This window comes from Triplophysa rosa, linkage group LG25 (assembly GCF_024868665.1).
Source record: "Triplophysa rosa linkage group LG25, Trosa_1v2, whole genome shotgun sequence".
Classification (NCBI taxonomy): Eukaryota; Metazoa; Chordata; class Actinopteri; order Cypriniformes; family Nemacheilidae; genus Triplophysa; species Triplophysa rosa.
The window spans coordinates 16,363,174-16,390,821 of NC_079914.1; the positions used below are offsets into that span (position 1 = coordinate 16,363,174).

A 27,648-nucleotide genomic window follows, 5' to 3' on the forward strand; every position below is an offset into this window, starting at 1 on the left:
AAGTATTTCTGCTCACCAAAGACAGTGACTCTGAATGTCTTGTATGTTGTTCCAGTGTAAGTGGTGATCTCTGCTTCATATCGTCCAGAGTGTTTGTGTCTAATGTTTGTGATGGTGAGATCTCCAGTCTGATCGATCTGCAGTCTGTCTCTGAAACTCTCATCATCAAAATCTTTATCTATTATGCCTTCAGACATTACAAGTAGAACTTTAACTAAGTCGTCTTCTTCAACACTCCATATTATCCATATAACTCCCTTCATATCAGTGAGATGAGTGTGTAGAGTAACAAAATGTCCCTCCATCACTAAAATCTTCACTTCATCACCAAACACACCTGAACAACACAAACACACAACTGGAGAATACTGTCAGTACACAGACCTGAACTATAATAAACATGATTCGACTGTGTTTGATATGAACAGGACGGCCCACGTATCTACTTACAGTAACCTTGTTCATTTAGCAACTGACCGACATAGTTTTATGTAAAAGCAACTGATGAATGAGGAATACATGATAAGAGATTCATCTTAAGGTGACATGAGAAGAGAACATTTATATCACATAGGCAGAAAGTTTAAATGAGCAAAATTTGGAGCAATGCAACACAGACAGATTAACAATTACACTAATAACTCTTGATCTTGGAGTTTCTTTGGTTTTTCCTGTGGCTCAGTGGTTAGAGCACGGCGCTAGCAACATCAAGGTCATGGGTTCGATCCCTGGGATCGCACATACTCAGAAACTAATGTATAGTATAATGCAACGTAAGTTTCTTCCAAAGCGTTTGCCAGACACGTTAATGTAACTGAAATGAGCCAATTCTTAAAGTGATAGCTCACTCTCCATCATTTCCTCATCAACAGTCTGTATTTATGATGCATTTGATGAGTAAAGCCCAAAGTGTAGTCCGGCTGCCCACGTCCGCATGCTGTAATTTTCATCATCAGGAGGGTCCGCGGTCGTCCGCACACCCCGTCTGCATGGTCTCAACAACAGCACATGCACGAAAAATGTGGAATAGGCCGAGTCCACTAGGTGACGTACTGCACATGTGTCGAACTCGTCTATCCGCGCTTTAAGATGCCCAAGAAACTGTGCGGACTCGTTTGTGCGTGAGATGGACGCTGATGCAGAAAGTTAACTATACCCGTGCCTTAATGGCTGAAGAATAGTTCCCTTTTTACAGGTGTGCGAGGGACAGCGTACAGTGCGCGTGATGCAAGTTTCGTCATCAGAATACTACGCGTGTACTGTACGCGCACCGCCAGAATTTTGTTCGGCAAAAAGAAGAAGTATGCCACAGGCTTTACAGTCGCGCTTTGACTGTTTTCTGTTTCCTTCTCTATAAATCATCAGTGAATGCAAACTGCTTCTTTAATTCCCTGTCAGATTAAGACCTTCGTCATTGAGACAGCCACTTTATAAACTAATGCTAAACCGAACCACACTGGGAAATAAGGGGACTCATAATCAGGAAGTTATTTCTTATGGTGAATGTTTTAAGATTAAGATTAAACACTTACCGCACACGAGAAATAAAATAAAAGAGTTCCTCATTCTGCTGTTCATTCCAGTAAGATTCAATTATATCATTTTTGGCGGTTATAAGCAGTAATCTCACAGGTTTGTTATCAGTGAGCTGCTTCCTCGCTGACTGACAGGGTTTGTCAAACCAAACACTTACAGGTCACGTGACCCAACGTCCTGTCAGCGGCTGCAGTTTATCATATACTGACTGACACGTGAGATGCTTTAATCACTTTATTCATTAAATCTGCATTTTGTTGTTGTACCTTTGAATTTATTAATGGTGAATTGTTTTACAACTTCAAATAAAAAGAACTGAAAGGAAGCTGATGAACATGAATAAAGATGTATTGTTGTTTTGGTATGTCATTCATCAGAGGTTTTCTCCTCCGTTCATCTCTTCTGGATCTGATGTCATAACTCAGAACAATCACAGCAGCCACGCCCACCAAAGCAGTGGCGACCAATCAGATCAAAGCTTCAGCAGTATCAGTGACCCTGACACCTATAGAAAGAATTTACATATACAAATATATGGACATAAAAGGTTGAATCTGTCTGTGAATATCTCGTTATATGTGGGATTAATATTGAGTGATCTCCTGATTGAGGCGATGAGAGGACCGTTTACTCCAAACCTCCACTCCATCACATCATGTGTGTGTAGTTCAGTATGAGTGTGTAGAGTAAGAGATTCTCCCTCATCACTGACACTGACTTCACTTCAACACCAAACACACCTGAACTCTCTGATGGTGATGCTGATGGTGTTGATGGTGATGGTGATGCTGATGCTGATGGTGATGGTGGTGATGATGATGGAGTTTGTGTAGATTCATTGACAGGGCGAACTGAAAAATATTAAAGAATCACAGAAATGTGAATAAAATTGATGCTTTATCTGCCAGTATCAGACTTTCAATTACACAGTAAAACTCGACTCACCATCAACAGTAAGACTGAATTGCTTGAATGTATTGCAATTTCTACGAAGAATACTGAGTTGATAAAGTCCAGACTGTTGAGTTGTGGTGTCTATGATGGTGAGATCTCCAGTCTGATCGCTTATCTTCAGTTTGTCTTGGAATATCTCAATCTTGGTATCATAATTGGAATTAATAAAGACTGATGTCTTGATTGTGGCGATGAGGTTGCCTTTAAACATCCACTCCATCACAAGATCACTCGGTATGAAAGTGAGATGAGTGTGTAGAGTGACAGAATCTCCCTCCATCACTGACACTGACTTCACTTCACCTGCGTCAACATCAAACACACCTGAACACCACACGACTGCACTGTTTTGTGATGATTACAGCCTTTAATATATTCTCTATAATCTCCCATTAATGTTTTGCTGGGGTAATGGGGGTTTGTGGGTTTTGTGTGCGGCTCAGACGAGTCCTCAGCAGACATCATTTCATCTTTATTCAGTCAGCTAATGATGAATTACACGGCAATATAAACACAAACAGTGTTTATTAATAGCATATACAGTAGGCTACCGTATTTTGTTTCTTCACTCATACACAATGAGTGACAGTCTTGTTTATTGCACATTCAACACTTTCAGTTTCGCTTTCCACCGGATAACAGAAAAAAACACATTTACAGTAAAACACTCGTCGTTCCTGAATGTCTTGAAAGGCTGAGATCTTTATCTGTACTTAACTTAAACCCTCCCCTTATATACACAACAGTAAAACATGTGCAGATTTGCTGGAGTATGACTGTAACGTAACAAGTTTGTACTGTTTTAATGTGTTGCCGTCTGCAGTGAGGAACTAAACATGTTTATTTTGTGAGATGTTGTAACATTATTATAACATTATATTAATCTAGTAATATTATAAAAAAAATAATCTGTGTTTTGAAACGGCTTCTGTTTTTTTCTGTGTGTGTTTGCTGTTGAAACAGATGAAGTGAGCAAAGTGTCAGTGATGGAGGGAGATTCTGTGACTCTACACACTGATCTCACTCACATACAGACACATGATCTGATCGTGTGGAAGTTTAAACACATTCTCATCGCTCAGTTCAAAAGAATGTCCATTGGCCTTTCATATTCTGATGAGAGATTCAGAGACAGACTGAAGCTGGATGATCAAACTGGATCTCTGACCATCACAGACTTCAGATCTGAAGATTCAGGACATTATGATGTAAACATCACTAGCAGCAGAAACATCATTCACAAGCAGTTCAGTGTCACTGGTGAGTACCTTGATTTATTCTGTTTCTCAGTGTCAGACACACTAATGCGGGTCACTTGTGATTAAACAAACTGCACTTTTAGCAGAGTCTTATCTGCACTGTAAAAAAAATCCCGTAAAAAAACAGATAAAGTACTGGCAGAAAATTACCAGTACATTTTCCTTTATTTTACGGGCATTTCCGTTAATGCTAAAATGCAAATGAATTCAGTGCAAAATGTAAAATACAGGTAAAACAACTGTAAAAATGAACACGGAAAATTCCTTCATATCAATACAGTATATTGCGCCCTATTTTTACGGCTTTTTTTTAGAGTGTGGACCAGTAAAGATGATAAGAACTACTGTTGAAACTATGGTAGAAATGAGATTCAGAACATCAAATGAGATTTATTATATTTTAAAGGATACTCTGGCATAAAATGAATATTTTGTCATGAATTACTCACCCTGAAGTCATACGATAACCCTTGGACCTATTAAAATTCAATAGTTTTGAAGAATTCTTCCCATGACTGCAACAATAACTGGCATTCAAAGTGCAGAAGGTCAGTCATGTTGCTGTCTATGGGTGGGAATTTTCATTTTATCTTGAAGCATCCCTGTAAGATGTTCTGTCTCTGCTTTACAAACCTGAACAGTTCAAACTGAAAGAAATGTTATACTTTGATGAAACTGAAAAAAAAATGTATTATTTGGAAAGCTATAACGCTGACCTGAGTTGATATTTTTGTTATATGTTTACATAACTCTAAATAATGACCATAAATAAAAACCATAAACAATAGTTTTGTTCTGAAGAAACTGTATGATACAGATCAATTTCCTCCTTGAGCATCAATGATTTTGACAGGTTTTTGAGATAGATGTGTATTCATTTAACTGATCATTTTTATTCAACATCAAACCATAAAACTTACAGATGAGAGTAACAGAAGCAGAAGTGATGAATTGAACACAATAACACAACACAAGAGCAGATGTTGTGTAGTCTGTTGATTCTGAATGTGAGATGATACCGGTCCTGTATGTTTTACAGCATCATCACAGTCTTACGTGTGTTGTGATTGGCTACAGTCAGTGTGATGTGACTCCATTTATTTCTCATTGAGTTTGGGTTCCTCGCCACAGGGCGGTGTTGACTTGTTCACCGGGAGACTGCATTTATTAGATATTATTTATTATAATGATCTTGCTTGGTCTATAAACACCATGCACTGTGCTGTGTTTGACCTTTTCTGTGTTTTTCTGTTTTTCTCCTGTAAAGCTGCTTTGAAACAATGCACATTGTGAAAAGCGCTATAGAAATAAAACTGAATTTAAATTGAACTTGTTATTGGCTGATTGAAGAGCAGATGTGATGTTGTGTTCTGGTTCATCTGTGAATGTGTGATGTTCGGTTTAGTGATGATGGGAGTCTGAATCACATCAATGTCAGATCTTCTCTGAGCTGATGAACATCTGATCATCAAGTTTTTGATTTGAAACGAATATCGAATGGACGGAAGATACCCTAATTACCAACATATCAGTACCAACATATTTTGACTTTGTGAATTCTAGAAACATATTTGGTAGATTATGATTTGTGTTACAGTGATATTTACACAGAATAACATTCATATTATTGTGTATTGATATACTTCAGATTGACAAGAGCGGTAAAACACAAATGAATATCTCACTTTAACCATTCCAGAACCCACTGATATATACTGGAAGACGATTGGTCCAGGATTATTGATAGGAGTGATCGTGCTGGGGATAATTGTGTTAGGTCTGGTTTCCCATAAAATACACAAGTGCTGCAGGAACAGGAACAGTAAGTAACATATTCAATGACTTTATTACATGTGATGTTTTAGAACAGATTTACAACAGAGTTTAGTTTAGTTTAGTTTAGTTTAGTTTAGTTTAGTTTAGTTTAGTTTAGTTTAGTTTAGTTTAGTTTAGTTGACAGACGTGTGTGTTTATTAGGTGAGGTGATTTAATGAGGTGATAAACAAACACAAACCAACTCCACAGACAATACCATTGAATTTGCATATCATAAATCATAAATTTAACAACCAAACATATAACAAATCCTTCAGTCTAACTGAAAAAAGATTAATAATGTCACTCACACTCTAATGCTGTTCATGTTTCTGGTTTCTTTCTTTCCATTTTTCTGTGGGATGATGAAATGGCAGTTTGGGATTTATGAGGTGTATAAGAGTAAAAATACTATTAGAGACAATGATGTTTTGTTGTACTACAGACATTTCATTTAATCAAACAACAAACATGAAACTTGGTAACGTGATCTATTAACAGCTGTGATTCTGTGTGTGTTTTCTTACAGGATTAAATAAAAAGGAGGAGAATGAGACCTGTGAACGATTAAACAAGCAGTCCTTCAACACCAACGGTACATAGACACTCAATACAGTATATAATAAATATATATAACTCGGTGTTGACTTCAAACTCAGCTAAAAACTTATCTTCAGCTGTGAAACCTAACCAGTGTTGACAGCTCTCATCTGCTTTACATTACAAAAAACTCTCTATAATAATAATAATAATAATAAATGGGACAATGGGACAGTTTTCCTTCTGCACTTCTGTAACAGGGCTGCAATGATGATTGATGTTTTGAATAAAAAATATATGAAGTGCCTGCTTTCAAATCATAAGCTGTCATTTCAAGGTGTTTTATATCTCAGGTTTTTCATTTAGACATTAGATGTAGCAAATACAGAGTGATTTGTTTGATGAATTAGGCGGTTTGTTGTAACGCTGCCAGATGTCAATCACTTTACACATGATCAGTAACAAGAACCAAAATATAATTTCAAGAAAATTCATTTGCAACATCTGTATCTGTTGTACATATCTGTGACACATCAAACATCAGTGTTTTCTTGTTTGTTCTTATTTGTTATTTTGTACTCTTTGTAAATGCTTCTGAAAGTAAATGTGAAGTGACTCACTCTTGTTCTGTATATATTAGAATATAACGATGTTCTGCTGTATGTATGATATTGTATATGATCTTACCTTGCCTTACTGTTAAACTGAAACTTCACTGCTATCTAGTGGACAAACACTGACATGACAAGCATAAATATTTAAATGATGAAGTCAGTTTAAAGGTGGGATGTCTGATTTCTCTTAGCCGTTGTTGATGTTCAAATCACCCAAACAGACACACCACTACCCCCATCTTTCGTCAGCGCTCGGCTCGGCTAATGTACGTCCTGTGCATTGTGCACCTTACTGCTGATTGGCTACATGGTTGTTTGTCTAAACAAGCGTAATTCGGAAATCAGACACCCCGCCTTTAAGCTCAGCTAAATCCACATTGTTTGAAAATGGGAATAAAATGTATGAAATGAAAATCTTTGTTGCCACTTTGTCTTTTGTCCTGCTTAATTCATTTAGAGGAATCAGCAATCTCCATGCATCTCTTGATTTCTCATGTGTACATTTTCTCATTTTATTTAAAAGCGTGTTGAGAAACATGAGTCATAAAGATCTACACATTGTTGTAAACTGATTATTTCACAATTGTGCGGGCACAGGAGCGAACAGATGCCAACCCCAGCTCTAAAGGGCACAAAAATGTATGTCGTTTCTTAATAATCATGAGACCAATCAAAGCTCATCCAATGGAAACATTTATAGCCGTTTAATTTTATTTTATTGGGTGACGTGAGCACTGTACATTTTGAAATAAAAAGGAGACAGAAGCCAATAAATGTTAAAAGTTTATCGTTGCTGTTGAACCTTATTCATCAGATCAGATGTTGCTGGTGGTGATGTCTGTGATTTTCTCTTCTGGGTCTGATGCAAATCGCAACCCCACGCCCACAGCTGACAAAAGTAAACAGAAGAAATGTGGATATATATCAGAAAATAAAGTGAATCGTTATAATAGTTCTGTGCTTTAGACGACATAAATATTAAAACTCTACTTACCATAAACAATAAGACTGAAACTTTTGACTGTCTGCAATTTTGATCTGTAATGAGATCTCCATTCTGATTGTCTGTCTCTGAATATCTCAGTCTCATCATATGTGGGATTAATATTGAATGATCTCATGATTCTGGCGATGCGGATCAAGATAGACTTCAAGATTTTCTATTTCTCAGAGCAATGTGTTACCGTTGCACATAGGCTGCTGGTTGAATGCACAACATTAAAGGTTATTCAACCATCTACGTGTTAAAAACAATTAATAGGTCTGTAACTTAAAAACAAACTGAATTTTAACATGAAATGAAAAGGAATAAAGGAATAATTAAATCTAAGACTGAATTAAAACAATTAGGCCTACACAGTACATGTCGACGCAGGCTGAAGTGACGACAGAAAAGGAATAATAAATACACGTCCTGTTCACTTACCAACCAGAAGCTCATGTATTATGTTCAACAGTTACACAATCAATCCAAACTGCATGTTGAAGAAAAATGTGGTGGTTAATCGCTTTTCATCTCCTTCATGAATATTCAGTAATATAACAAACAATACAGCTGCAGAAAGTAAAATAACGGCAACTTTTTTGGTGCATTTGTTTACAACACTGATGGATTCACAACGTGATTTGACAGTAAATCTGACTTGAACAGACAGACAGACAATAAATCTCTTAATTAGCCAGAAACCCACAGCACACACGTAATAAAATCACATTCACGGGAGTTTGTCCACACACAAGACAACACGTCACATGCATGTGGGTCAATGAAATACAACACTGACATTATTAAAATGATGAATAAAAGCTTGCATATACAGTACATGTAAATTAACAGGTTTGAGGGCTCAAAAACTCATGCCCTTGCAAAAATTAGCCGCGTTTTTAAAAAAAGTAAAAGCGTAGTAGTCTAACAGTTTTCTATATTCAAGGGTAACACAGTGAGTTAGTGCTGAGGTTACACTGAGTCCTGAATCAGTCCCGGAGAGATGGTGACGAAGAGGAACATGACACTGGCAACTCCTAAAATCAAAACTCAAACAGAGGAACGCTTATAAACATAATACTGATGTTGTAGAATGTCATTCATCAGATGTTTCTGGTGATTTTCTCTTGTGCTCATCTCGTCTGGATCTGATGTCATAGCCCAGAACAATCACAGCAGCCACAGCGGCCACGCCCATCACAGCAGTGACGACCAATCGCATCAAAGCTTCGACAGCGTCACAGCAGTGGATATTGTCTGAGGGGAGAAAATGAAAATTAATATTATATTATGGTTTTATGTGCATCTGGAAAAATTTAGAATGATTTTAATGAGAAGGAAACTGAAATGTGACACAATTAGGTGATGAGTTTGATCGCCATGGAAACCCCATTAAAAAAATGAAAGCCTTTAAAAATTCACTTGGTTGTGACATTTTATACATGTAAAGGGTCGTGAGGTTATCTTAATTATTCACTCACAACAGATCTTTGTTTGTTATGAGAGAATTGAGATACTCACTGAACGAAACACTGAATGTCTTATATTGTGTCTGTCTGTTGTTGCTGCTGATCTTCAGTTTATAAACTCCAGTGTCTGTGGTTTTCACATCACTGATGGTGAGAGATCCGGTGTGAGGATCCAACTTCAGTCTGTCTCTGAACATCCCATCATCACGTATTGAGCTCTTATTGTCTTCTTTATCATGTTTAGCTATGAGAAGACCTTCATCTCCAAACCTCCACAGTATCAGATCATCTCTGTGTGTTTGGACATCAGTGTGTAGAGTCACAGAAACTCTTTCACTCACTGACACTGACTTCACATCACCTGCACCAGCACTGATAACATGTGGAGAATCTACAAGAAAGAGTTTTAAGAACAGAAATCACAGGTGTTAGAACAAACACTGGATATACAGGCCCAATGACAAAAGAAACATCTTTATTTTTTAATAAAAATCTTCAAAACAAAACAGAAGTATTTCTGCTCACCAAAGACAGTGACTCTGAATGTCTTGTATGTTGTTCCAGTGTAAGTGGTGATCTCTGCTTCATATCGTCCAGAGTGTTTGTGTCTAATGTTTGTGATGGTGAGATCTCCAGTCTGATCGATCTGCAGTCTGTCTCTGAAACTCTCATCATCAAAATCTTTATCTATTATGCCTTCAGACATTACAAGTAGAACTTTAACTAAGTCGTCTTCTTCAACACTCCATATTATCCATATAACTCCCTTCATATCAGTGAGATGAGTGTGTAGAGTAACAGAATGTCCCTCCATCACTATAATCTTCACTTCATCACCAAACACACCTGAACAACACAAACACACAACTGGAGTATACTGTCAGTACACAGACCTGAACTATAATAAACATGATTCGACTGTGTTTGATATGAACAGGACGGCCCACGTATCTACTTACAGTAACCTTGTTCATTTAGCAACTGACCGACATAGTTTTATGTAAAAGCAACTCATGAATGAGGAATACATGATAAGAGATTCATCTTAAAGGTGCAGTTTGTGAAGAACCGCCGCTAGAGGGCGCACGATCAAAACAACAACAAGGGCGTAGCTTGATGACGCTGTGAAGGAGCGTGGAATGATGGGATCTGTTGTCTTCAACTCCACCGCTGATGGCCATCAGTCAGACGGGAACAAGAAATCATGTTAGCGGACGAGGTAAAGTAATAAAGTTTTATAAATGTTGCGTATAATTGTGGTCCATAAATAAGTGACTGCTCAAAACAAGTTAGTGGCTTGCTAGACACTACTTCCTCAACTTCACTGTTGTCATGCGGTTTCTACGTCAGTAAAGGCGGTAACAGAGGGGAACAGGGATATGACGCCATTGACAGGCGACTGCACAGCCCCGTGTCACTGTTTAGAATGGCGATTTTCTCACCATTTACAACTAGTTGGAAACATTTGAGATATTATAAGTACTGAACACAATATATTTACATTTACGCATTTGGCAGATGCTTGACTTACATTGCATTATCCTATACATTTGTTTCTAAGTATGTGCAGTCCCCTGGGATCGAACCCACAACCTTGCGTTGTTAACAATGCTCTTACCACTGAGCTGCAAGAAAGCTACAAGAATAGATAACACTGGCCCAGTGCTTTTTGGATATTTTACTGCAAAATTGTTACAAACTGCACCTTTCAGGTAACATGAGAAGAGAAGAAAACTGTTATTTCACCTAGGCTGAAAGTTTAAATGAGCAAAAGTTGGAGCAATGCAACACAGACAGATTTCTGACAACACAAAGCGTTTGCCAGATACGTAAACGTAATCTAACTGAAATGAGCCAATTCTTAAAGTGATAGCTCACCCCAAAAATTCCATTATTTACTCATCAACAATCTATTTATGATGCATTTGATGCGTAAAGCCCAAAGTATACTCTGGCTGCCCGCATCCGCATGCCGCCCGCATGGCGTAATTTTCATCATCAGGAGGGCCCGTGGCCGTGCCACATCCCGTCTGCATAGTCTCAACAACAGTGCATGCACAAGAAAATGTTGAATCAGCCGAGTCCACTAGGTGACGTGTCAAACTTGTCTATCCGTGCTTATCTGCGATTTAGTATGCTCAAGAAGTTTTTCTGACGCATTTGTGCGCGAGATGGACGCGGAAAGTTAACTATACCCGTGCCTTAATGGCTGAAGAATAGTTCCCTTTTTACAGGTGTGCGAGGGACAGCGTACAGTGCGCGTGATGCAAGTTTCGTCATCAGAATACTACGCGTGTACTGTACGCGCACCGCCAGAATTTTGTTCGGCAAAAAGAAGAAGTATGCCACAGGCTTTACAGTCGCGCTTTGACTGTTTTCTGTTTCCTTCTCTATAAATCATCAGTGAATGCAAACTGCTTCTTTAATTCCCTGTCAGATTAAGACCTTCGTCATTGAGACAGCCACTTTATAAACTAATGCTAAACCGAACCACACTGGGAAATAAGGGGACTCATAATCAGGAAGTTATTTCTTATGGTGAATGTTTTAAGATTAAGATTAAACACTTACCGCACACGAGAAATAAAATAAAAGAGTTCCTCATTCTGCTGTTCATTCCAGTAAAATTCAATTATATAATTTTGGGAGGTTATAAGCAGTAATCTCACAGGTTTGTTATCAGTGAGCTGCTTCCTCGCTGACTGACAGGGTTTGTCAAACCAAACTCATGAAGAGATTCAGTTGACACTTACAGGTCACATGACCCAACGTCCTGTCAGCGGCTGCAGTTTATCATATACTGACTGACACGTGAGATGCTTTAATCACTTTATTCATTAAATCTGCATTTTGTTGTTGTACCTTTGAATTTATTAATGGTGAATTGTTTTACAACTTCAAATAAAAAGAACTGAAAGGAAGCTGATGAACATGAATAAAGATGTATTGTTGTTTTGGTATGTCATTCATCAGAGGTTTTCTCTTCCGTTCATCTCTTCTGGATCTGATGTCATAACTCAGAACAATCACAGCAGCCACGCCCACCAAAGCAGTGGCGACCAATCAGATCAAAGCTTCAGCAGTATCAGTGACCATGACACCTATAGAAAGAATTTACATTTGAAACTTGAACTAAATGTATCTTATACTTTCTTAAAGCTGTAATGTCTCAGTAGAATTCTAGTGTAGCTCGGCCAGAGGAAATGTACATAATTAAAAAAGAACTTTAAGTGTAAGTGAGGTCAAAGAAACATGACACTGAACTCACCTGCACACGTTTGACAGACATGAGTGGTGTGTAGACGTTGTGTGAGGTCTGTGATGGGATTGTTGATGGCACAGCTGTATGTGTTTGTGTCCTGATATTCCACCTCCAGAGGAAGAGAGATATTCTTCGGACCAGACACACCGATGCTGGACAATAAACTCTTCCCTTTGTACCAGGAGAGACTCACATCTGTCACATTCCTCACTGAACACGACGCAGAGCATTTTGAACCTGAACAGTGAGATACCTCGATGGTTATTTCGAGGATGGGCAGAGGAGCTGAAAAAAAGAAATATGGATATAAATAAAAGATACAAATATATGGACATCAAAGGTTGAATTCCCCATTAAAACTCTACTCGCCATAAGACTGAAATTCTTTATTATCTGTTTATTTTGAATTACAGCATGTAGCTGATCAAGTCCATTGTGTTGAGATGTGATGTGTGTGATGGTGAGATCTCCAGTCTGATTGTTCATCTTCAGTCTGTCTCTGAATATCTCAGTCTCATCAACTATGAATAACAGACTCTCCCTCCATCACTGACTTCACTTCATCACCAAACACACCTGAACTCTCTGGTGGTGATGATGATGATGGAGTTTACATTTAGTCATTTAGCAGATGCTTCTATCCAAAGAGAGTTCAGGGAGCAATAAAGCGAAATGTCATACAGGAGCAATAATACTATAGGTGCTAATACCAAGTTACTAGTTTCAACAAAAGCCAGAACAATACCTGTTGGTGATGATGATGGAGTTGGAGTTGGGGATGATGATGGAGGTGGTGATGATGATGATGATGATGATGATGATGATGGAGGTGGTGATGATGATGATGATGGAGTTGGTGATGATGATGATGGAGTTGGAGTTGGGGATGATGATGGAGGTGGTGATGATGATGATGATGATGATGATGATGGAGGTGGTGATGATGATGATGATGGAGTTGGTGATGATGATGATGGAGTTGGGGATGATGATGATGGAGTTGGTGATGATGATGGAGTTGGGGATGATGGTTTACATTCACATTCACCTTCACATTCACATTTACATTTACATTTACATTTATCAGACGATGGAGTTGGTGATGATGATGATGGAGTTGGGGATGATGATGATGGAGTTGGGGATGATGATGATGGAGTTGGTGATGATGATGGAGTTGGTGTAGCAGGCCGAGCTGAAAAATATTAAAGAACCACAGAAATGTGAATAAAATTGATGCTTTATCTGTCAGTATCAGACTTTAAATAGCACAGTTAAACTCTACTCACCATCAAAAGTGAGACTGGTTTTCTTGATTGTCACCTTTTTTCCAATACGAATATTTAGTAGATAAGCTCCAGAGTCTTGCAGTGTGGTGTTTGTGATGGTGAGATCTCCAGTCTTATCGTTCAACTTCAGTCGGTCTCTGAATATTTTAGTTTCAACATTAAATGTGCCATTTTTATTGATTGATGTGTTCATTCTGGCGATGAGGGTGTCTTTAAAACTCCACTGGAGCACAAGATCACCCGTTATGAAAGCGAGTTCAGACTTTAGAGTGACAGAATCTCCCTCCATCACTGACACCGACTTCACTTCACCTGCGTCAACATCAAACACACCTGAACACCACAAGACTGCACTGTTTTGTGATGATTACAGCCTTTAATATATTCTCTATAATCTCCCATTAATGTTTTGCTGGGGTAATGGCCTTTAAATTGCCATCCATATTATAAAGATGACTGGCAGATATGATATTTGTGTAGCCTAATCAAGGAAATTATCATTTAAAGTCCTTCATGGTTCTAGTCGCTCTTTGTAAAATAATATTAAAAAGCTGATGTCCAAACAGATAAGCTAATACACACACCTAAATAGCCTACTCTTGGTATTGTGTTCAAACATTTTTTTTTTTTTTTTTATTATCAAACAATGTAATAAAAATGTCGTCATGAAATAAATGTTAATAAATGTTAAAATAGCTTACATACACAGCTCACTTACCAACCAGAAGACAAAAACACATCAGAATAAACGCGCGAACCATTTTCAGTTAGACTATAAAATCAATCCAGTGCGAATAAAGAGTGCAGTCTGAGGAAAAGCGATTTTTATTCGCGTTTTAATGCCTTCAACAATGTGTGTATCAACTGCGCCGATAGGTAGCCGAATGAATCTGCGTTTATATGATGCGTCCGCAAGAGTGCGTAGGCGAGTCAAAAAATGGAGTCGGCGATCATTTCGCGTGGCGGTGTGCACGGCACTTTTTTTTGCGCTCGACAACGCACCCGAACGTGGATGAGTTCGAGTCAATCGCATGTATATTTTTTGACCAAACATTTTTTGTACAGAAATGAAATGAGCCAATGAGATGTAAGCAGAAAAAGACGCCATTCGCACACAGTAAACACAGACAGCCACAAACATTGATGGCCTTGACTAAAGTTCTTACATTTGTGTGTTTTTCATTCTATTATGTTAATATTTTCCTACAGCTGTTTGTGCATTTACAACAGATGACTTTCATTCAAAGCGATTTACAGATGAGAAAAACTGGAGCAAACATGACGAACTGAACATAATAGCACAACACAAGAACAGTAGTGGATTTCAGATGTCGAATCTTGTCTTCGTTTAGATCAGATTGACAAGAGCGGTTACATGAATTAGTGGTTCTCTTTATGGTTTTCTGTATGTTAGATGTGATGTGAGGTCAGTGACTCACTCTTGTTCTGTAAATATGAGGATATATCTTGATGTTCTACTGTATATGTATAATAATAATGATATTGCTGTTGAACAGAAATGTACTGCTCTCTAGTGGACAAACACTGACATGAAAGGCATGAACTTTTAACTGAAAGGTAAATCCACATTATATACGATTAAGTAATAGGAAAAAGTATTGTGTTGTGGTATTGAGTTTATTAACATTTCTGTCCTGCTTTTTATCATCTTATCTACAAATAATCCTAACAAGCTCTGTGAATCGCTTGAGATTTCTTACATGTTTGTGGTTTATAATAATAGAGTTTAAAAACAAACAGGGTCTTTTCCTCACTTTAGCTTTAAAATGTACAAACATATTTGAAATGTACAACAAGTGTTTGTAACACATCCTGGAAAATGTTGCTCTTCGTTTATTATTTAAATCAGTCTGTGAGTCAGCGAGAGACCAGATGTGGTCTGATGTCTTGAGATCGAAAAATAAGCGTGGTTTTGTCTGATAGATGGACAAACAGGTTGTGTGTGGGTGTGCGGGGGGTGACGGGTTCTTCCTGTCCTGTTAACATGAACCACAAACATTGACTTTTAGATTACAAAGTACAAACCTGTGTCTAAATGACAAATAAAAGCTGACCAAAGTGTCTTTTATTCATGTTTGCTTTTAGATCATTTTACCAGTCATAAAAATATAAAAAAGCGTATCAAGAACATTTTAACTCATTTATTTACCGTGATAATGAAATACCTTCATGAGATTATATTACGAAAGTTAGCAACTTTTGAGACTGATCTGTCTCCATAGCAACTAATCTATAAAATATTTGTGTGTAAACGGTCTTTGGAAGTGAGCACTCTGAAGAGGTACGGAAATCCACGAAAATAAATCCGTCAGTGTGATTTGTGTAAATGACCCATGTTACGTGTAATTCATGGTGTATTTTGTTGAGGTTTTTTGTGTGTAATTTTGGTATTTGAGTTTAAGGACTTTTACTTTGACAGCCAAGCTTGCAAAGTGATTATATAAGGTGCTTCACATTCAGAGAAATGTTTGTGCATGGTTCATGAGGAATGCAAACTGCAGTGTGGATTTTTCCTCTTTTCTCTTTGATATTGTGCTTCTCACTGAGAGGTTTATAAGGTAAATGAATTGTTTGTGTGATGCATACTATCTTATGATCAACGAATGTGAAGTGCCTTACCATTGTGTTAGCAATGACATCGGCTTATTGTGTGATAATGTGTGTAATCAATGTCTGCCCTTGTGGTTGTTTTTGTTACTTTTTCATAGCTCTTACGGTGTTTTTATGATTGTCAACGTATTAAAGAATTGTGGAAACAGCAGTTTACGAGTACTGACCATCAATTCAGTGGGGCAGCATCATTTTGTTCAACTTGTTCGACTTTGTTCAAGTAAATGATAGATTACCTCAGGGATCAGTTTTAGGACCCTTGCTATTCTCCATATACATGCTGCCCCTTGGAAACATTATTAGAAAACATGGAATTAGCTTCCACTGTTATGCAGATGATACTCCGCTATATATCTCATCAAGACCAGATGATTCTTTCCAGCTATCCAAAGTGTCAGAGTGCATCGACGATATAAATCATTGGATGACTACTAATTTCCTTCTTTTAAATTCTAATAAAACAGAAATATTACTTATCGGACCAAAGACACGTGAGCAGAATATTTCGGATTATAACCTGCAAATTGAAGGCTGCACTGTTACTCCAACAAATACAGTTAAAGACCTCGGCGTTATATTAGACAGCAACCTGTCATTTAAAAATCACATCTCAAATGTCACAAAACAGCCTTCTTCCACCTTAGAAATGTTGCCAAATTACTAAATACTTTATGTGTTGCTGACGCAGAGAAGCTTATTCATGCATTTGTGACCTCAAGACTTGATTACTGTAATGCACTGCTCAGTGGTTGTCCTGCAACATCAATAAACAAACTACAGTTAGTTCAGAACGCAGCCGCCAGAGTTCTGACCAGGTCCAGAAAATACCATCACATAACCCCAATGTTATCAACCCTTCACTGGTTACCCATTAAGTGTCGTATTGACTTTAAAGTTCTTTTAATCACTTATAAAGCCTTAAACGCTTTAGCCCCTACCTACATAACAGAGCTTCTACCACACTACAACCCATCACGCTCTCTAAGATCTCAAAACTCCAGACTTTTGAGAACACCTAGCATAACTAAATCCACCAAAGGGGCGGAGCTTTCTCATACGTAGCACCTAAACTCTGGAATAGCCTCCCCGATACTATTCGAGGGTCAGACACACTCTCCCAATTTAAATCTAGATTAAAGACACATCTTTTCAGCCAAGCATTCACTAACACATAGCTAATGAACAGCAGCTACGCTAATTATTCTCTTTCTGCCCATCCCGCGGTCGATCGGTTCAGTCTGACGTATTTTATCTCGTGCATTTCCGTGACTGCTTGAGCCCTGATCGGTACCCGTGGTTCATTCAACATTACGATGTAAACAAAAGGTTCTGGTGTCATAAAAATGTTGTTGTTTAATCCTTAACTACAGTTAGCTTGAGCAAACAGTCTTTCTAAATCCAGTTTAACTGGTCTACTCTAATAAACATTTAGAGCCGCATTTTATTTATTTTGCATTTTATTTTAGTTTATTTGGTGATGTGAGAATTGCCATATCTGAAATAAAAACAAACATCAATAACCAAAAAGAAACATTAATAAATGTGTAATGTTGTTTTATAATGTCATTCATCGAATGATGTAGTTGTTGGTGATGTGTGTGATTTTCTCTTGTGCTCATCTCGTCTGGATCTGATGTCATAACTCAGAACAATCACAGCAGCCACAGCGGCCACGCCTATTACAGCAGTGATGACCAATCGCATCAAAGCTTCAGCAGTACCACAACTGTGAGTGACGTCTGAGGAAAAAGAAACTGCATTAAAAAAACAGAGTTCAGGATTAACGTATAATTTAGTCTGACTGAGATAAGACACTGACCTGAACACGACCGACAGAGATCAGCGAGACAGAAAGGTTTGGTGTGGTTGCTGATGGGATTGTTGATGACACATCTGTATGTGTTTGTGTCCTGATGTTCCACCTCCAGAGGAAGAGAGATGCTCTTCTGTTCAGACACACTGATGCTGGAGTGTGTGTGGCTTCCATTATACCAGGAGAGCGTTACGTGTCTCACATTCATCACTGAACACAACAGCACACATTTTGAGCTTGAACAGTGAGACACGTCGCTGGTAATGACAGGAGTGGGCAGAGGAGCTGAAAAACAAAAGAACAATTATTGAGTGCATAATAGTCCTGTACTATTCACAACATAAACATTAAACAAATTAAACAAAGTCTAAATGTCCAACTCGCCATAAGCTGTAAGACTGAAACTCTTGACTTTCTGTTTATTTCCAGTAAAGATGTTGAGTTGATAAAGTCCAGAGTGTCCAGATGTGATGTGTGTGATGGTGAGATCTCCAGTCTGATTGTTCATCTTCAGTATGTCTCTGAACATCTCAGTCTCATCATTATCATCATATGTGGGATTAATGTCGACTGATCTCTTGATTCTGGCGATGCGGATGTGTTTAAACCTCCACTCGATCTCAAGATCTCTCTGTATGTGAGTGAGATCAGTGTGTAGAGTGACAGAATGTCCCTCCATCACCGATATCTTCACTTCATCTGGATCACCAAACACGTCTGCAGACAGATTTGGGTTAAAACTGGAATATTTTAAACTTAATTGATGTTAAAATAATGAGTAGGTCTGTAAATTAAAAACAAAACTGTATTTTAACATGAAATGAAAAGTAATAAAGGAATAGGCTAATTAAAGCTAATCTTAAAAGAGCAGCCATATATGCATATATATATATATATATGTTGACGCGGGTCACGTGTTGCCAGCTCAACTCGTCATACCTTTACTAAATAAAACATATCAAAAGTGACGTCAGAAAATGAATAATAAACACACGTGTATAACTGTACACTTACCCAGAAGACAAAAACGCATCAGAATAAGCGCGTGAATCATTTTCAACAGTAAAATCAAGCCACACTACACGCTGAAGAAAAACGTGGTGTTTAATCGCGTTTCATCGTCTTCAGGAATCAAACGAGGTTTCGACTCGGAGAAGGAAAAAGTAAGAAGTATCAGCGCGCATCCGTGACGCAGTGCGCGCCCGCGAACGCGCCCTGCGCTCCGATCAGACACTTTACCAGAACATCGCCTAAACTGTTTACTAAGTTAATGTTTTTTAATGAAGTGGTATTGTGCTAATTCTTCTTGTATAAGCAAATGATCACGCAATAAAAAAGTAATGTAACAAACAATACAGCTGCAGAAAGTAAAATAACCGCAACTTTGTTTACAAGCGCATGTGTGAAATATCTTAACCTCAAATAACAGCTGATCTATTCACTGCGTAATTTGAAAGTAAATCTGACTTGAACAGACAGACAATAAATCTCTTATTTAGCCAGAAACCCACAGCACACACGCAATAAAATCACATTCACGTGAGTTTGTCCACACAAGACAACAGATCACATTCATGTGGGTCACTGAAGTACAACACTGACCTGAATCAACTCAGACCACAGCAGGTTTCATTTCAGCTGGCACACACTCACACTCACGCAATGAAGTCACATTCAGATTTCATTCTGCACGAGGAGGAAGACACACTACGGTACATTAACATCAGACACCATATAAACAGTGCACTCAATACATTTCATCAGTTTGTGTGTTATTTGGGAATCAGTCTTGTTTGCAGTTTTCACACTTTATTTACAAACTATCAATAGATAAAGATGAATTGAATGTTAGTTATTTTAAACTGTTTAGCATCTGATACATCTCAAATATGATGCTTGTTCTTCAATAGATCCTGAAACACAAAGTCTCTCCATTCTTTCCAAACATGTCACGGATCATCAGAGGCACCGCATGAGTTTATCTGTGAGCATTCGAGCTGTAGTGTACAGAGTTCACCGAGATCACACTTGGATGTTTTTTTCACACATTAATTCTGTGGTTGTGTTGCTCAGCTCTCACTTCACACTAAATGAGCTTTATCTTTGTCTCTTCGGGTTCCAGTAGTAGGCCACTTCATGTACAGAATAAAATAAAACTCGCTGCACTTTATGATGATAATGGTTTAAAGGACAAAAATAAGATGAAGAAATGCATTTGTTCATTTAAATAAACGTTTACAGTGTTGTAAACTGGCCAGCCAGACTGCACGAATCACATTCACAGTGTCCAAATCAATGATGTTATAATTCGTTTCCATTCGTAAGAGCATAATATTTCACCTTAATTTCATATAAATGGATGCTGTGATCACATCTATTGTAGTCTCCTCCTCTCACAACCAGAGGTCACAACCCCACCGCGCTCAGACACACCTGTTCTTCTTCTGAGTACCAAACATCACAGCCGTAAAGACACAAATGAAGACAGAACAACAGTAACGAGTTCAACGCTACGGCGAGAAGCTCAGAAGTTTCTGTATATGGACTTGTCTCAGCTGATAATATTGTTTTAAAGATTGCGTTCAGTCTTTGATCACCTCGTGCCTTATTTTGGGTTCATTTAAGGACACTTAAAACAAGTGTGGCATAACGCAGCATCCTTTGCAGAGATCACGTGACGTGGACGCGACAGACCACTGATCTCAGACAGTCCGAGTGCGCATCAACATGAGGAATCTCTATACTCTTCGGTTCTTTGTTGATCCTGCCCAGTGAGTGACATTTATTTTGTTGCTTTAACACATTCGGGTTCACTTCACTTCATTAATGAACTGCGCATTTGTTGTAATCCTCCAGTTATCTCATTTGTTGTATCACACATATAGTATTGTCTGTTCATAAACACTTCAGACATCATGTTTAGATGTGTTGGTGTATAGTTTGAGGATGTGGGTTTGGGCTGTAGCCGCGCTTGAATACATCAGGAAGATGTTGCGCATCACATTTCTCTCTTTTGTGAACACAAATGTATCGGTTGCAGTTTTAACAGCATGACGTTACTAATAAAAAAATAGCTACTAAATACATTTTGTATATTAAAATAAGGGGCGATTCACGGTTCGCGTCTTTATGCACGCGCAAGTTCGTTGTTTTAAACGTAGACACGCGGCGCGCGCGCACAAATAGGAGCGATGCGGGCGCGCACATTTTTCTAGGCGCGTTGGCGCCGTATCGAGATGGAAATATTTCAACTTTTCAGAGTTCACAGTGTCTGTCAGAAAGCCCCGAACACAAACCTTGCTTAAGTTTAATTCAACCTCCCGAAAGTTATAATTGATTGGCATTAGAGGACGAAGGTCCTTTAACAATACCACTTTATACAAGTTCAGCCTGTCTATTGTTAAAAACTGTTTGTGCTCTTCAGGTGTGTTTGGTGATCAAGATGAAGTGAAGATGCTGATGGAGGGAGATTCTGTCACTCTTCACACTGATGTTGCTGAACTACAGAGAGATGATACGATAGAGTGGTCGCTTAAAAATCAAGATGTAATTATGGCAAATATTATGATGATCATGTTAATGCCTGATGATGACATTTTAAAAGACATCATCAGGTGGAGGATCGGACGGGAGATCTCACCATCACAGACATAAAGACCACAGACTCTGGAGTTTATCGGCTGCAGATCAGCGGCACCAGAGAGACTAAAAAGACGTTCATAGTTTCTGTCAGTGGTGAGTATTTCTAGCCTTTCAATGTCATCATTACAAGAACCAGAGGTGGAGGCTCACCCATATTTAGATTGGTCAGACAACACTTTTGTTGTTTTAAACAGATACCAAGTTGTTAGCCGGATCTCTAACATTCTCAGCTGGTGTCTCTATGCTCCACCTTGACAGGATTCTAGTCCGTCACTAACCTGAGCGGGGACGTGGATGTGACGTGATCCAAATTCAGAATAATGCAGAATAAATTCACATTTAAAGGGAGAATCCACCCAAAAATGAACATTCTGTCATGAATTACTCATCCTCAAGTCGTTCCAAACCTGTACACACGTATTTGTTCTGTTGAACACGCAGAAAGATATTTTACAGAAAATGTACATTTTGAAATACGGTTAAAAAACATAAAATTACAGAAAAGACAACACATTTACAAGAAAAAAGGGGAAAACAATTTAATATATAATCTTTAATTTTACAGGGGGTAATTATTTTACGGTATACTTCTGTTTTTCCAGCTTTATACAGATTTTTTACAGTGTGGAAATATTATAAGGTCAGTCTGTTTTCTTTACAACAGTGTTTGTGTTGTTCAGGTGTGTTTGGTGATGAAGTGAAGTCAGTGACAGTGATGGAGGGACATTCTGTTACTCTACACACTCATCTCACATACTATTTGGAGAGATACTGTGGACATTTAATGATGAAACTAAAATGATAGCAAAGATCAACAAAGAAACAAATGAGATGTCAATGCCTGGAAATGAGATCTTCACAGACAGACTGCAGGTGAATAATCGGACGGGAGATCTCACCAAGTCACCATCACAAACATCAAGACCTCAGACTCAGAGTATCAGGTGCAGATCAGAGTCAGCAGAGGGACAAAAAAGACGTTCATAGTTTCTGTCATTGGTGAGTCTTTTAATGTGATCTTGATCTGCATTCAGTGTAGCTTTATGAGCTCTTTATCTTTATGAATTATCTCTTTTGGTGTTTTATTTGTTGTAAGATGTTGAATTCAAACCTCAAAGTTATATTCATATTTATAAGACACAGTAAACTGGGGTAGATGTTAACATCAGAACATACCGTATTGTCCCGAATATAAGACAACCCCACTTTTCAAGATATATAAAGACAAATCTCGTCTTATATCAAGAAAATGCATTTACCTGAAAATAATTTGTATATATGCATATATTATTGTATATACATATACAGTATATATATATATATATATATATATATACAGTAAATGTATTCTTTAATTCTTCATATATCCATTCTACATATAGAATGATAGAAGAGATGTAATTCATAAACAGTGTGAATGAGTTCTGATGTTCTTCTGTATGTATGATCTTACTGCTCTCAATCACTGTTTGAACTCACTTTGTGTCTGTATGTCGCCCTCTTCTGGTGATATTTGGGAAGTACAACTACACTGATGGGGAACAAATGTCAGCTGAGACAATTATTCCAGACAGGTGATACAGATTATAATAGGGGTCCGTGTAAATCAGGGTATCTTCCGTTTATTCCATACCCGTTTTCAAATAAAAAACGGAAAATGAAAAAACTGTTTAATTTAAAAAGTAGAAATATTAACTTTTTCTATATTTCGTTTAAACTGGGAAAATTAAATAATGGACATATGAAATAATGAATAATGCCTGTTTTTTCAACCGTGAGCTACAGTACGTTTTTTTGCAAACAGTTGCAAATGTCACCAACATGGGGAGCAAAGACGCTGCAAAGCAAGGAGGCGCAAATTTATGGAAATTAGGAAAGGTTAGGCTAATAGGCAAAAACTCTGAATACTCTATTTGAGTTTAATATCACTCGTTTTAGGCCAGTTTCAGAAATGGAAGCCTTCTTTTTATAGCCTTGATCACTAATGTTTTACAGTATAAATACGTCTGATGCAAACTTAACGGGTTTGTATTAATGGTGGTGTGCTTAATAGACTGTCTACTATAGAGGTCTGCATTACTGCGGCTCTCCCACGGGAGCCTAGTACGAATTCTTGCGGAGATGGATTAAATCTTCGTTGCCTATAAAATAGCCAACTCCCGACATCCTTCTAACAGATCACAAGTAGAGCCTGATCTGAGGACTCCATATGCATGTGCTGCGTGGGACAAAAATCATTCTTAAGCAAATAGCGGGTGAACTCAACCCAACTTTTTTTTACAATTTTCACAAAGCAGCTGTACATGAAACATGATACCTACAAACAATCCATAAAATGTATAGAAAGAAAGAAAGAAAGAAAGAAAGAAAGAAAGAAAGAAAGAAAGAAAGAAAGAAAGAAAGAAAGAAAGAAAGAAAGAAAGAAAGAAAGAAAGAAAGAAAGAAAGAAATGAATAGCAAAGTGACACAGACACAATGCACAATCACAGAAGCAAGCACATACGCTCACAACACAGACTCACCGAACACACCCTCATGCACAACACACAGACAGACAGACACACACACACACACGCACACATGTCTGGTTTACTATCTCCGTGGGAACAGTCCATAGGCGCAATGTTCTTTATACTGTACAAACTGTATATTTTATCCCCTAAACCTAAAGAAAACTTTTTGCATTTTTAGATTTAGAAATGAATATATTTCTGTACAATATATAAGCTTTTGTGCCCGCATGAGGACCTCAATTTTGGTCCCCACAGTGACACGAGTCCCCATGTGTTAGTGTGCGTTCAGGTTTAGGTCCCCACCGGGATATACAAACATGAACACACACGCTAAAACACACACACCCAACAGGCACATACCGGAGTCTATCACAAAGAAGCACAGAAGTAAACATACACACAGAAGATAAAAGAAGAAACACATGTATATATAATGCAGACAATGAACAGAGTGAACAGGGTGAATTCTCAGCAGGAGAGGATCGGTGCGGAATAAAATTTAGAGGGAGCGGGATGAGAAAACATTGCATCGCAGACTATCGGGCACTGCCCAGTCCACGCATGCTCATCAAACAACACCATCAAATAACAAATAAGTGCACACATGCATCAACATTAAACAAAGTGACTTTACAGACAATATTTTGAACATGTTACAAATATTTTCTTTGTGTATGGTAAGTCTGGCAAAGCGCAAGCTGTATACATTACTATATACATTGCGTATACATATATACGCAATCTATGTATTTACTGCGGTAATGTACAGAGCTGTCCATTTCAGAAATATGTTCTTAAGTTCTTAAATATGGTAACTCTTCCCTTGCTAAAGATCACGTCTGCATGTCCTGCTAAATGCCAGTATAGTGACGTGAATTGCCATTTGTCACTAGAGGTGTTGTAGGGTAGTTTCTGACGCGTGAAATCCAGACAATAAATTCATCCTCCAAATACTGCTTTATCTGGTTTATTCATCACACAGCTCATACAGGTCATTTTTGCTTATATTTCTGCTGCACCATGCCCATAAAGTATAATTGGATGCCTCCAAACATTTATCACCAGACACCGTCAAAAAATGTTGTGCCCCCCTAAAACAAAACACTTACCTTCATAATCAAACAGGTACTGTTCAACGAAGAATTTGTATCCTTTCTCTAGCTTTGATCTTGTCGTTAGCGAAAATTTGTCTGCAAGACGTTGTACATCATCTAGACGTATTTGTGGCAGATGTGCAAGCCACTTGGTAAACTCCATTCTGAGGCGCTAGTGGAAGTAACTTCTTCTTCTTGAGTTTTACTGGCGGTTGGCAAATCAGCTTATAGGTGCATTACTGCCACCTTATGAACTGGAGTGCTAGCGGAAGTAATGATACACTGCTTCGCGGCAGAACGGAAGATGCGTGACGTCATGTGAAAAGGGCTATAGTTTGTATAATTTGACCTGAATGACTGTAGCTGCTTTGCAACGTCTTTGCTTCCCCTGCTGGTGACATTTGCAACTGTTTGCAAAAAAACGTACTGTAGCTCAAGATTGGAAAAAAAACAGGTATTATTCATTATTTCATATATTCATTATTTAATTTTCTCAGTTTAAACAAAATATCGAAAAAGTGAACATTTCTACTTTTAAAAAAAAACGTTTTTCCTTTTTTATTTTGTGAAAGAAATTAAAAAATGAAAGTTTTCCCATTTTACGTTTTTTATTTGAAAACGGATATGGAATGAACGGAAGATACCCTGATTCATGGTCCGTGTATCTTTTGGCCATTTGTTTTTCAGTTTGAACTTGAACAAATGGGAGTGAGAAAACGGCGCCACATCCCCGGAACACAGCGAATTTTGAATGAAGTAAAATAAGTAGGCTATATGAATCCGCTTCGTGCGGTCCAGTGTCTCGCGCGGCTTTGCCACGCAGATTTAACCCTGGAGAGCTAGAAAGATGCGGATGCGAACTACATTAATATTTGTGATATAAATATTTAAATGAAATGCTCTAGGTAACACAGAAGAAAGTCCAGTCTATAATCTGCCCTGTACGGTTGGTGGACGGTTGTTTAATGTGAGCAATGAATTCAACATACTTTCTGTACAGCAGCGGAGGACTATTTATTCGGAACCGAGGGACAACCGAAGACGTCGCTTACTGACCTTTGATTTGCCAATCAGCGGAAGGGGGCGTTTCATACCGCCCACATTTGAGAAACTAGTTTTCAAGTTGTTTATTCGTTTTTTAAACGTTAAATTGAAAACGAAAAAAAGCCGAATTCTCGTTTTTCCGGTTTTTTTTGATGAACGAAAAACGAAAATGGCGCCGTTTTCTCACTCCCGTTTGTTCAAGTTCAAACTGAAAAACAAATGGCCAAAAGATACACGGACCATTCATGTACCTTCAGATAATTCATTTATTCGTTTTTGTTTTCAAAACGGAAAAACGAAAACCGTTCATTTTTTACATATTCCACCGTATTCGTGAGCATAAAAAACAAATCTGAGACATATTTTGATTTGTTTTTTTCAATATATACATTTTTTATGAATCAAATAAATATACAGTATAACCAAAACGAAAAATAAAGTATTTGTATGCAGGGGCGTAGCTACATGGTATCTGGCCACCTCTGTTGTGGGAAGCGGTTGTAAGATGTGTGTCGGAGTTTACGCAGTTCTGCGCAGATCATTTAGCGTATGCACTAAAAGTAACGCGAGAACATTACTCTCGCATTAATATGATGTCGTACGCTGACGCACTGACGCAAAACAGTCTGAGCGCTATAGCTGAACAGCTGCTAACCGCTTCGTGACAGTGTACTATCTGTGTACCATGGAAGTTCATCGCGAGCAGAATGATCAGGTCAGTAAAATCAGTCTTGTTTAACTGGATTTCATTCATTAATTACATTTACTAATTACATTAGTTACATTAACTTACTTGCAAATGATAGCTAGCAAATTATTTTAAAATAATGTTAGCACATGAAAGCATTGCAAATAAATTGTTTACTTTACGTTCTTTGTGTATGTTTTTGACCAGCAAACTATGTGTAATGAAGAATTAGTGTAAATTACAATAGAAGTTAAAGAATTTCTGTCTGAAAAGATTTTTTGGTCACCCTAATAAAATCACTGGGTCTTACCTGGCCACCTCTAAAAAACAAGTTCTGGCTACGCCCGGTTCACAGAGTAAGTTACTATGGTTACTGACTCTGAGTATAAGTTACCTCTCCTTTGGAAACGGGCTTGAGTTACCCCGCTTCCTCGGGTTTGACATACCTCACATTCTGAAACACAAAGCCCAGAGTTTCCCTCATTTTTAATATACTCAGA

General features: G+C 38.0%; 3 protein-coding genes and 1 long non-coding RNA gene across 5 annotated transcripts in view; 2 read left to right on the forward strand and 2 right to left on the reverse strand.

Annotated features, from left to right (window-relative positions):
• Positions 1-7,294, forward strand: part of LOC130548395 (uncharacterized) — a 15,203-nt gene extending 7,909 nt beyond the window's left edge. Inside the window, exons 4-5 of one of the 2 annotated variants that reach the window (XM_057325140.1) lie at positions 5,449-5,571; positions 6,094-7,294. In XM_057325140.1, the coding sequence (XP_057181123.1) occupies positions 5,449-5,571; positions 6,094-6,167 (197 nt within the window). In that variant the 3' untranslated portion in view covers positions 6,168-7,294. The remainder of the gene's footprint in view (positions 1-5,448; positions 5,572-6,093) is intronic. The other variant, XM_057325138.1, reaches the window with a different exon arrangement.
• A 1,100-nt stretch (positions 7,295-8,394) lies between these two features.
• Positions 8,395-14,166, reverse strand: LOC130548544 (uncharacterized). Its single transcript, XM_057325381.1, has 7 exons — positions 14,160-14,166; positions 13,724-14,056; positions 13,285-13,629; positions 12,441-12,719; positions 9,698-10,039; positions 9,225-9,563; positions 8,395-8,960 (listed from the first exon to the last, which is right to left on the reverse strand). The coding sequence occupies exons 1-7, from the start codon at positions 14,164-14,166 to the stop codon at positions 8,800-8,802; spliced, it is 1,806 nt and encodes a 601-aa protein (XP_057181364.1). The 3' UTR covers positions 8,395-8,799.
• A 3,659-nt stretch (positions 14,167-17,825) lies between these two features.
• LOC130548399 (uncharacterized) lies at positions 17,826-19,334 on the reverse strand. The gene is made up of 4 exons (XM_057325146.1): positions 19,182-19,334; positions 18,552-18,884; positions 18,174-18,452; positions 17,826-18,093 (listed from the first exon to the last, which is right to left on the reverse strand). Exons 1-4 carry the CDS (start codon positions 19,219-19,221, stop codon positions 17,918-17,920), a joined length of 828 nt encoding a protein of 275 aa, XP_057181129.1. The 5' UTR covers positions 19,222-19,334; the 3' UTR covers positions 17,826-17,917.
• A 1,318-nt stretch (positions 19,335-20,652) lies between these two features.
• LOC130548408 (uncharacterized) lies at positions 20,653-23,060 on the forward strand. The gene is made up of 3 exons (XR_008962029.1): positions 20,653-20,938; positions 21,592-21,902; positions 22,490-23,060. It is a non-coding gene; the product is annotated as an uncharacterized LOC130548408 (long non-coding RNA).
• The last annotated feature ends 4,588 nt before the right edge of the window (positions 23,061-27,648 follow it).